General features: G+C 40.9%; 1 protein-coding gene across 5 annotated transcripts in view; it reads left to right on the forward strand.

The window, feature by feature from the left end:
* Window positions 1-12,006, forward strand: part of UTRN (utrophin) — a 509,169-nt gene that overhangs the window by 33,590 nt on the left and 463,573 nt on the right. Inside the window, exon 1 of one of the 5 annotated variants that reach the window (XM_058534225.1) lies at window positions 10,721-10,894. The exons of the other annotated variants lie outside the window; for them this stretch is intronic. Within the exon in view, the coding sequence (XP_058390208.1) occupies window positions 10,825-10,894 (70 nt within the window). The 5' untranslated portion in view covers window positions 10,721-10,824. Of the gene's footprint in view, window positions 1-10,720; window positions 10,895-12,006 lie in introns of those variants that run through there. 5 annotated transcript variants of the gene reach the window in all.

The following is a 12,006-nucleotide window of genomic DNA, read 5'->3' on the forward strand; positions in this document are numbered from 1 at the left end:
TCTGAGTTATTAGTCAGATCTTACAGTGAGTTTTTTGTAATATTTAAAAGACTTACATCCCATCTTGTTCCAGATTCTTACAGAAAGTCACATAAGAAGTAGAATTTGAAAAAAATCAACAAAAATGCAGAGGTGGGGGCTGGCCCAGTGGTGTAGTGGTTAAGTTTGTGAGCCCCACTTTGGTGGCCTGGGGTTTGCAGGTTTGAATCCCGGTCTTGGACCTACACACCGCTCATCAAGCCATTCTGTGGCAGCGTCCCACATACAAAGTAGAGGAAGATGGGCACAGATGTTAGCTCAGAGCCAATCTTCCTCAACAAAAAGAGGAAGATTGGCAACAGATATTAGCTAAGGGCCCATCTTCCTCACCAAAAAAAAAAAAAAAAAAAGGAGAGAGAGAGATGGAAAGAAATTCTCTAGTGATTTGCTTTAAATCAGCAACAAATTTAAGTGATCCTGATATCTCGATAAGTTATCCAATTGTTATAATATGAGGAGAAGACCTACTCTTACCTTTCTTTTCATTAATTAATTTTTAAAAAAGTGGTCCTCAGACTTTCCTGCAAGAAACCCTTTGATATTTGATCGTATGTCATGGTACTGTGCCCCTAGTTGTGTATATATGTCCACTCTCATAGTCAGTAATTCTTAACACAAGCTTTCTTTCTGGGTTCCATTCTTTCCTCCTTTTCTTCCTGGAAATAGCTTCCAGATGGGGTTACTTTTTTTGACAAACTTCAAGTGCTTATATTTTACTATTTTTTGACCTATTATCTCTTTTCTGAGTTTCATTTTTGGCTTAGGTCCTCTGCTTTTAGGATTTTTTAATACTGTGTAATAGATACCGAAAACCCTTGGCAGCTGTTACGAGGCTGCACAATAATTCTGGAAATGATGCGGTACTCTGAACTTCTCCATCACTCCCAGTCTTTTAAGAAGAAAATCTTCCTTCAGTATATTCCTTCTTTCTTCCTCCTTTAGGTTTATTTGGAAGATAGCAAGAAATAAGGTATTGCTTAGTTTAGTTCCTTTGTCTATTGAAAAAATACAAGAAAGACAAACGTGTTTAAAAATTTTTGACTTAAAGTAATCAAAATATTTAATTAGGCTTTTTTCTCATTACTCTTTTGTGTTTTTCTGAATTAAGCCACATGCATTTTACCTTTTTCATGTCATGGCCCAGGGTAATGTGTCTGTCAATCAGGCTATTAAGTTGTGAGTCTGGCACTTTCCTTGGGAGTGCTGGTTTTGGGTATGCCAGAGTGTCTGTACTTGCATGTTACCTTTGGCCAGAGACCTTGGTGCAGGATTTGCTGATACAGTGATTTGAATTATTTGTTTTACGAGACATTTACTTGGTACTGGGGATTTAGCTTATTGTTTCTCGAGAGTAACTTGGTTCACTAACATCCTTCCTGTCATCTCATCATTTCTATAACTAAAGGAGCCTAATAGTTTTTCCTGTAGAATTTTATATACCATAAAAGTTATTTGAGACATTGTGTGTATCTATCTTCAATTTTTGGTCCTAGGTTACTCAAGATAAATTTTAAAAAATGTAAATTCTGGGGACTAAGTAGAAGAAAAATAATGATTCTACGACGCTTGACTGGATCTGTAGAGTTGCTGTGAAGATTAAATGAGTTGAGTGGCTAATATTGTCAGAGGCTCTTGCTTCTATTGGTGTCACTATTATTATTGTCACTTCCTGCCATCATTTCTGCTCTCCCTTCCTCTGTTGGCATCATTCGCTCTTCACTTCCTGCAGGCTCTTGAGGGAGACGGCAGGTGCATCTCTGGGCCCGGGTTACGAGGTCCAGCTGAGTGGACTCGGACTTGTGTTCCCGCTAAATTGGTTGGCATCTGCTGAGATGTGCACAGTTCGACATTCTGGCTGGATTTCACAGCACAGGGAGTAAGGAAGCAGCAGGAGAGTGAGGAAGTGTCTAGACTAAGGCGAGAGGGGCGTTCTAGAGCAAACCATAGTTTCTCATGGGTAAGATTACAGAGGTGAAAACATTAATCAATGCAAATTAGTGCCACTTTATTTTCCACCCCTTCCTCTCCCTCATGGTGTGAAACATTAGAATCCAGGTCGATGATGGACTCGCATCAGCCTCTTTTCATATTGGGAACATTCCCTGGGTGAGTTTTTAAAATCTGTTAAGTACCTTGCCATCGCCTGAGAGTCTACTTATGCTTTATGCACCAGATTCTCTGACTGCCTTTTCCTGCTGATGGGGACGGGGTGGGGGAGGGTGCTGGCTGAAAGCACTAGAAGCTTACTCTGCACCAACAGCCGCACAGGCACAGATGTTTGGAATCAGCTGATAGTTTTAAATCATCTCTGTCTCATTATATTAAGTGCATTTGCACAGGTTGAGTGTGTGCTTAACTTGAACTTGAAACACCACGTGAAATGATCTGGTGTAGAAGAAGCAGTGCAGTAACAAGGAGAGCAGCTTAATGGTTTGTGCCTTCTTCCTATGCCAGCTACTATGTAACTGTTTCGATATGATTTATTTACACACACACACATATGCGTACATGCATACACACACACAAATTAATTTAATTCTCACAACAACCCTAGGAAAGTGGCACTCTGTTATCATCCCTGTTTTAGTCAGGAAACCAAGACGCAGAGTGGGTGAGTAACTTACTCAACATAGCACAGTAGCTGTGCCGCACTCTTAATCGCTACCCTGTACACCTCTCAGTACTTACTCTTTAACTCCAAGCAAGTAATAATTATAGTAAATAAGTCCAGAGTTATCTTATTACAAGAAAATTTGAGAAACTATATAGTTTTAGAAATGGAACGTGTTTTCTGTTACTTAACGTGAATGAGGCTTTGTTTGGGATTTGGCTGTTTCTGTTTGTTAAAACTTGAGGTGTCTGAATGCTTGGTGACACACGATCTTGTGACTACCTGCGGTGTGTCCTGCGGTAGTGAGCTCACATTGAGTGTGTCTCATGGACTTCCCATCTCTCATTTGGGAGCCTGTATCAGCTAATCCCAACATGCCTGCGAGTGGCCTTCCATGGCGGCCCTGCGGGTGACTTTGTGGGCCAAGAATTTATGTCAACCGCTAAACTCACTGTTGTGATTTGTCACCTGGGACTTCTGTCTTTCCTTGGTAGGAATTGGACATTAAAGAAACTGACTCAGAAATGTTTTCCGTGCAGAGGCCATTAAATGAGACTGATAGTCTTGGTGGGCAGAGTGTTGGAGAAAAAGTGAAAGGATCTCATGGACCATTTTACGTCACTGCCTTGAACAATGCTTGACCCGTACGGACTGGATATGGGTATAAAGGATTAGCGAATAGAATACCTTAGGCTTAGGGCATAGGAAAATGTGTAGAGAGTATTCGATTTTTTGGGGGGAGCGGGGAGAAGATCAGCCCTGAGCTAACATCCGATGCTGATCCTCCTCTTTTTGCTGAGGAAGATTGGCCTTGGTCGAACATCCATGCCCATCTTCCTCTACTTTATGTGGGACGCTGCCACAGCATGGCTTGATTAGCGGTGTGTACGTCCACGCCCAGGATCTGAACCTGCGAACCCTGGGCCGCCAAAGCTGAGCATGCAAACTTAACCGTTACGCCACCAGGCCAGCCCTGACTATTCGATTTTGATCTTTTTAGAAGGTAAATTCTGTTTAAATGTAGAGAGTGGCACTATTTTGGCTTGCTTAGGAATTCAAAGTCTAATTCATATTTAGGTAACAAAGACATTTGTAATTATGAAGGAACCCTGGTAATTCTTAAATTGGGTGGTTGGATCCATAATACTTCCTTCAGTAGGCTATTAAATTGTCATGACCACTTGGTCATGAATACTATAAATATTATTTGTAAGTATTTTAACATCATTCATCTCCATTCCTCTTATGAAGACTAATTGATTATTATAATTGACAGAATTACTATCATTTGAATGAGATCAGAACAATCCTCCCACTCAAATTAAGGATGTGACAGAAAAGAGCTAAGAAATAAATTTTTGAGATACTCTGTTTTGAATCATAAGTGGTATTAAATATTCCTGGATCAGAATCCATTAATCTACAACATTAATATCTATTTTGCTTTAAAGTTTGAAGTCATTTAATAGTAATTACCTTTATTTTTTACTTCAGCTATCTCAGAAACATAAAAGGTGTAAAGAAAATAAAGGGAAGAACATGTTGTTACGTTTCTTGCTTTCTTTCTCTCCATCACTTAGTATCTTTTTGTGATACATTCAAGATACATCCCAACGTGGGCAAAATATTCTTTATGAGCGTCGGTGACTTCCAGTGGCTTAATCACACTGGCTGTATGTAAGCTTCTAAACGAAGTAATTTGGGCAAAAGTTTGCAATTTTATGAATATGATGGAGAACCTTACTTCTCTTAGCTTGAGAAGTTTCCACGCTCCTAAGGTAGCCACGGTCAATTTCACTGGGTTTTGTGGGGGAATATTGGCATTTAGCTGTGAAGTTCTTTCTGGTCCAAGAGAAGGTCTTGAGAAATTGTTCTGTATTTTGGCATGTTACTGTTAAAAACATACATGTTCCCTTTCAGCCAAGATGGGAATTGCTTTCTGAGTTTTTAAAACTTTAGGCACTCAGGGCCGGCCCCGTGGCTTAGCGGTTAGGTGCGTGTGCTCCGCTGCTGGCGGCCTGGGTTTGGATCCCGGGCGCGCACCGACGCACCGCTTCTCCAGCCATGCTGAGGCCGCGTCCCACATACAGCAACTAGAAGGATGTGCAGCTATGACATACAACTATCTACTGGGGCTTTGGGGAGAAAAAGGAGGAGGATTGGCAATAGATGTTAGCTCAGAGCCGGTCTTCCTCAGCAAAAAGGGAAGGATTAGCATGGATGTTAGCTCATGGCTGATCTTCCTCACAAAAAAAACAAAACAAACAAACAAAAAAAACTTTAGGCATTGAGTCCTCTCCATTGGTCATGAGGCACTGAACATTTGGGTTTTAGTAACGTCAGTGTTGGATGTTTTTTCTTTCATTATTAGTTTATACTTGATACAGTTATAGATTTTTTCTTTAGTAAATATAGATGAACTTTGGGTTTCTGTGTTTATTTGAGCATACATTTTCAGAGGTAAAATTTATTTTAATTTTTAATAAAGTTTTAATGCAATTTAAAGTACATAAAGTTAATCTGTATTGAGATCCCCAAATAGCAGCCGTAATTTGACTGGACTGAATTACTGAATGTAAAGTAAAATTTCACAGTTGAAGATAAAGGAAAGAAATGTAATTTTATGCTATAACTATAAAATTTCGCTACATATGGAATCACTGTGTATCGTATTGTAAATATTAAATTTAAATTCCAAATTGGACCTAATTATGAAGAGAACAATTAATTGATAGTTTCATCTGATGTTATAAATGTTACTGTGCAAAGTCTGGTTTTGACCATAAAATATTCAGCAAGGTTGTCTTTTGGAATTTGAGACTATGAGAAGCAAGTCTTGTCTGCACACTGCCACCATGCAAACCAGTGCCTGACTCATGGTAATGAGACCATTTTAGGAGTCTTCCTAAGGGTAAATTTAAGAGAGCAGAACTTGTAGTTAAAAACAGAAGACCGGATATGTGTTTATCACTGCTTGCTGCCATAATGACACTGTAATTACAGCAAAAGAACAAAAATGGAATCAACTTACAGGGCCAAAGGGAAGTGGAGACAAGGTAGCTGTGGATGGGTAAGGCGTCGCGTGTTGGAAGATGATGGCGGAGTGGTAACTACTGAGGGGACCGGGTGAGGCTGGTAGCCAGAGGCTGCCTGATGCATCTCCCAGATTTTGCAAGCCCCCTGCCTTAGAGTCCTCAGTACTGTCTGAGGTTGGGTCAGGGGAAGGTGGGAAAAGTCTTGGGCTAAAAGCTAGGAGTTTGGTTGAGATCTGTAAACAGCATACTTCGACTCCCAGCTCTTCTGCTTTCTTCCCCATCTGCACAGGAGAATGGAGATTTATACATTCTCTGGAGAAACTGAACTTTGCCTTGGGATCCCTGGCCTGGTGAGGGTAGTGGGGCTCTGGTTTGACGTCAGGAAGATTAAGGGACACCAGGATGGTGAAACCTCAGAATTCCTGAAGCTGTACCAGCCCCAAAACAGAGGATGCTTTTATTGGGAGTAGAGTATAGTTCCAGCATGGAATTTAAATAACCTACTTTGGGCCCACCAGTTGGCTGTTGACACCCAAGCTCATAAAACTTGACTGTTTGCCTCATTTTGAAACGGAAGGGCTGCCAGGAGTAGATGTTTTGAGGAAAGCCTCCGTCATTGATGCTGTACCCAAACAAACAGCAGGAAAAAATGGACTTCGGGGAAACAGAGAAAAATGGTATCTAACATAATAACTATCCTCAGAGAAGTGGGAAAATAATTGCAGCTTTGAAATGAGGACATAATACCATAAAAAAATCAGATTCAGAGAATAAGAAAGAGATCTTGGAAATTAAAAGTACGATATCTGAAACAAAAAATGGGATAGACACTGGAAGAGTGGATGTAAGAGAGGCAAATCCTTAATTACTGTAACAAAATTCTGTAAATATTGTTTGACTTACAATCAGGAGATAGCAGTATAAGTGTAGTATTTAGAAATGCATAAATGAATGTGAGAACAAAGAGATAACAGATGCTAGCGGGTAGCCCCTTGTAAGCAGGACTGAGGCAGGACTGCCGCCTTTTGTTGTATTCCTATTTGATTAAAAAAACTGTGTGCCGGGGCCGGCCCCATGGCCAAGTGGTTAAAAGTTCCACGTGCTTCGCTTCGGCTGCCCAGGTTCGTGGGTTCAGATCCCGGGCGCGGACCTACTCCACTCATCAGCCATGCTGTGGAGGCATCCCACATACAAAATAGAGGCAGATTGGCACAGATGTTAGCTCAGGGCTAATCTTCCTCAAGCAAAAAAAGAGGAAAATTGGCAACAGATGTTAGCTCAGGGCGAATCTTCCTCACCAAAAAAAAAGGAAAAACAAAAAACAAAACAAAACTGTGTGCATTTGTTACTTTGATAAAAATTGAGAAATAGGTAATGGGAGATTTACGTTGGAAATCATTTCGTTGAAAAATTTTATTGATAGTATAGAAAATGCTGCACAATATTATTTTTTTGGCAGTCATATAAACCTCTGTGAATAATATGGTCCCCTAAACTTTCTAGCGGCTGTCTTTTCTCAGCGCGGATTTCTTGATGCAGTTAGGCTCGGTTATCCCAACATTTTCTCTACCTTCTGCCAGGCCTGGCAAGCTTCACGGCTTTAGAAATCATTTATCGTGCACGTGAATTGTAAATATCTGAATTATTTTGAGATGTTTCTCCTCACATTACAGCCACATACTTTCCATATTGCTGGTAATTATAGGAATATTTTCTCTTGGCTATTTCACACGTCGTGGTGTGTTGAGTTCACTGGTAATGAAATACAAGTTAAGGAACTGAGAATTCTGAGTGAACACTAAAAGCAGATTTTCATGTCGAAATGGTCTCTTTCCAGCATTTCCTGACTTAGGAACCATTTTTAGAGGTAAGGGGCCTCCGTCTGCTCTTTCCTGTCTGTTATAACCTCGAATGGCTGTGGTGGTGACGTGGACCTTCACAGAATCTTAGAGCTGGAAGATGCTTTGAGGGACCAGCTAGTCTACTTCCTTTGTCTGACAATGGAGGAAACTCAGTTCGGGAGGGAGGAAATGACTTGCCCAAGATTAAACAGTGGCCCCACACTCAGTATTCTTTCTGCTGCCCTGGGCTACCTGGACCTCAAGGGGACTTCTTGCTCAGTTTCCTTCAAATCTGTTTGGTTGCTGATGATAGTCTGGTGGATTTGTGCCTGAAAAGAGATGTTTTCAAGGAGTTCCAGGAAATATTCTGGTGAGAGTGGTGGGGTGTGTGAACTTCCTGAAGGATTCCAGTTTTATATTTACTGTGTGAAGTTTAGGGGGTTTAAGTGACGTGACATGTACCTGTGGATTAGAACAGGCGGACCAATACATGGAAACAACCTAAGTGTCCATCAACAGATGAATAAATAAAGAATATATAGTGTGTATATATATACATATATGTGTGTATATGTGTATACACACACACACACACACACAGAATGGAATATTATTCAACCATAAAAAAGAAGGAAATCCTGCCACTTGCGACAATGTGGATGAATCTTGAGGGTATTATGCTAAGTGAAATAAGTCAGATAGAGAAATATAAATACTGTATGACCTCACTTAGATGTGGAATCTAAAAAAAAACAAACCCCTCGAACTCATAGATACAAATAATAGATTGGTGATTGCCAGGGGCCGGGGGTGGGGGGTGGGCGAAATGGGTAAAGGTGGTCAGAAGGTACAAAATTCCATGAGACCAGCCTGGTGGTGTGCACATCAGGTTAAGTGTGCACGCTCCACTTCAGTGGCCCGAGGTTCGCAGGTTTGGATCCCGGGCGTGGCCCTACACACTGCTTATCAAGCCATGCTGTGATGACGTCCCATATAAAGTAGAGGAAGATGGGCACAGATGTTAGCCCAGGGCCAATCTTCCTCAGCAAAAAGAGGAGGATTGGCATCAGATGTTAGCTCAGGGCTAATCTTGCTCAAAAAAAAAAAAAAAGGGCACAAATTTCCAATTATAAGGTAAGTCAGTCCTGGGGATGTCATGTACAGCATGGTGACTATAGTTGATAATACTGTATTGTATATTTTAAAGTTGCTAAGAGAATAGATCTTAAAAGTTCTCATCATAAGAAAACAAAATTGTAACTATGTGTACTAATGGATGTTAACTAAACTACTTATTGTGGTAGTCATTTCACAATCATTATGTTGTACATCTAAAACTAATGCAATGTTATATGTCAATTATATCTCAAAAAAAAAGAATATGTCAAGGCTATCTAATAGGCGAACTGTATAGTAACTATTAATCTTGTAAATGTCCCTTGAGAATTTTTTCTCTTATAGTTGTTTTGTACTAAAACTAATGAAATGGTTTTATTATAAAAAGTAACTTCTTAATTTAATAATTCTGTCTATTTTGAGTTGTCTTCCTTTTAGAAATGTTTTATTCCTTTTCCCAGTGAGTATGAATATGTTCAGTCCATTGAAAACAGAATGTAAGTGTTTCTTGGCGCATCAGATGTTTATATCTCATGATAATGGGGTGGATTAGGGTTTTTATTCTTTATCGTCATCACTCTCTCCTTTTTTTAAGCCCATGAACCCCTTTGGCAGTTTGGTGAATTCAGACAAAGGTTTTTAAATGCATAAAATAAAATACATGGCATTACAAAGGAAAACGAATTACCTTGAAATTCAGTTACCAAGTACTTAAAAAGCCTGTGATAGAGTAATATTTATTTTTTATTAATGCATTCAATGACAAGCTCCAACAATGGGTCCAGCAACTGCTCTACTGTTCTGAGGCGATGATGAGCCAGATGATTTCTCAGCTGCAATATGACATGAAAATGGCTGTGGTCTTTGTTGGTGATACAACCAAAGGTACTACCAATAATAGTGTGTTTTGTGATCTCCCTTCGTAATAGAAGGAGATGCAAATTTCTGTTGGAGGTTAGTGAAAATATCTAATTTTTTTCCTGTCCAAGTTCATGGACCCCTTGCATTCTGATAACCCCTGATGAAGATAATGGTTTAAGATGAAAATTTATTTCCTCTGAGCTTTGGCAGTGACAGCAGTGTGCCACGAAGAATTATTTTTACAGAGATAACGATTTGAAATGGAATTAACTCTTTGTTGAGCGTTCCATATGCCAGGCACTGTACTGGGCATGGGCAACAAAATTGATGAACACAACAGTTATGATGTCTGGTCTTTGGAATGTGTAAACTAGTAAAAGAAATAGCCAACTGCAGAATATACTGATAGCTGTTTAATTACCTAGGAGATAAATGTCCTGCAGTGCTGTGATAGTGTATCAAGGGGATGCTTTACGTGATCTGGGATGGGTCCTGATGGTGAGGGAAGGCCTCCTCAAGGAAGCCATTATTTGCAACCCTCTGATGTTCACTGAGGGCAGAACCTGTGTGCAGGCCTTAAGTAAGGCAAAGCTTGGCCGACAGAATGAGGACAGTGATTGGGAGGGAAGTGAGCAGAGGGCTGGGCGTTGAGATTGGCAGAAAGATGCAATTTGCATTTCACTCAGTAGAATTTTTAATCTTGGTCAAAGAGGTATAGTTAACCTTTCAGCTTGATGGCATGCGTTATTTAGCATATTAATGGATATACCCCTCAAAGCTTTAGAGATTAGTTTGGAGTATATAGGTTGAAAAATTGATTGTAAAATTTATGAGAACAAGCTCTCTTGCGAGAACATTTTTCTGTTAATTCCTAAACATTTGTCCTCACTCACATTTTCATTTGGCACAAATTTAAAGAAAAACCTAAGGAGAATTGAGGAATTCAGTTCCATTTATTTGGTTCCCTTGTATTCTAAGCAATTTGAACCGGGGTGTTTGTAGAAATGCATACCTCACCTTGCTGTTCCTAGGCAGATAAGTGCTGTCACACGTCTGGCTTTGAAGGCGACAGGCTCAGTGGCCTGGCGGAGGCTCAGAGGGGGTAGACCAGGATTAGGCTGTGCACAGAGGCAGGAATGTAGCCATTCTGGTCCGGCCAGTTGGGGAGCAACTCTCTCTCCACGGTTCCCATACTGTTGGGCCCTGTTTTTCACCTTGCCTTCATCAAAGCACACTCTCCAGCTGAGGGGTACACACATATCTTTGTGACTTCAGAAAACATGCACGGCTGGTTTGTGAATCTTAGCTCCCTTTGGAGGACATGCTGAGCCAAGGAGAAATGGAAGTGACATCCCATTCCACACCTGGAGACGACAAAGACGCCCAGGCAGGTAAAGAAGACTCGCGTAGAAGGTTGTGGTTACTTAAACCTTTGTCTGTCGGTTGTAGAAAGGAAACCCAAGCATGGCTCAGTGAGCCAAGAATTAGTGTGAAAATTACCGAGCAACAGATTCTAAGTTATTTTGTCCTCTGGGTGACCTTGGAATCTTAAAAAAAATATTTTCTCTTAAAAATATTATGACAGAAGTTAATTACATGTAAAGAATCTTACAATGTCAGTCATTAACAACATTTTGGGAATATGATTTGCTTGGCCTCCTAGCGTTGTCAATCTTCTGGGACAGGGCCACTGTCAGCCTTAGAGCCTAGCACAGGGCTGGCACTTAAGGCATGCTTGTCCAATGGGGATGGATCAGAGCCGACGTCTAGTGGTACTCTGGGAAAGTTATTCTGTCACTTCTCTGTGATGCAAAATTTGCCCAAAAGTGTTGGTTGTATGAAAATCATATGGGGATAGAAATCATCCTGCTGCTACAACTATGAATGGGTTAATGAGCTATAACCAATACTGAGTAATGATTTAGCGTTGGTGGCACTCCTGTGTTCGTTTAATTTGTCCATTCCTCTCTTGGTTTGTTTACTCCCTCACTTGTCATTTTCGTGTCTGCTGGTGTCAAGTTCCACGATAGACTGTTGGGAAACAGACAAATAAGGGGAGATGTCTGCTTACAGGATGTGAACACAGCGATTCAGTGTTGTGTGGTGGGAGAGGTAATTTATAGCGGCACATAGCGGGTGCTGTGGGACCACAGGTTAGGCGGGATTCACTCCTGGAGTTTTGCTCTTCCTTGGAGGATCGAGAGGAGGGCCTTTCGAGGTGGCAGAGGAGAGCATGGAAGGGAGGGATTCCAGGCCCAGGGGAAAGTGTGTGGAAAGGCAAAGGCCTGTTGGGCAAATCACAGGGGAGATGCTGTTTCCATATTTAGAACGCGCCTCTTCTGTCATTGCCCATCCACCCACCTGTGGCTGGCTTCTGGCTCAGGGAACAGCTTCTTCACAGGCTCTTTCTTCTGCCTGGAATGTCTGCCCCAAGCTCTTGGCTAGCCGCTCTACTCTTTCTGAGGTCAGTCATGGGATTAAATTGGACCTCTTCTGAGAGGCC

This window comes from Diceros bicornis, chromosome 39, assembly GCF_020826845.1.
Source record: "Diceros bicornis minor isolate mBicDic1 chromosome 39, mDicBic1.mat.cur, whole genome shotgun sequence".
In the NCBI taxonomy this organism is placed as follows: domain Eukaryota; kingdom Metazoa; phylum Chordata; class Mammalia; order Perissodactyla; family Rhinocerotidae; genus Diceros; species Diceros bicornis.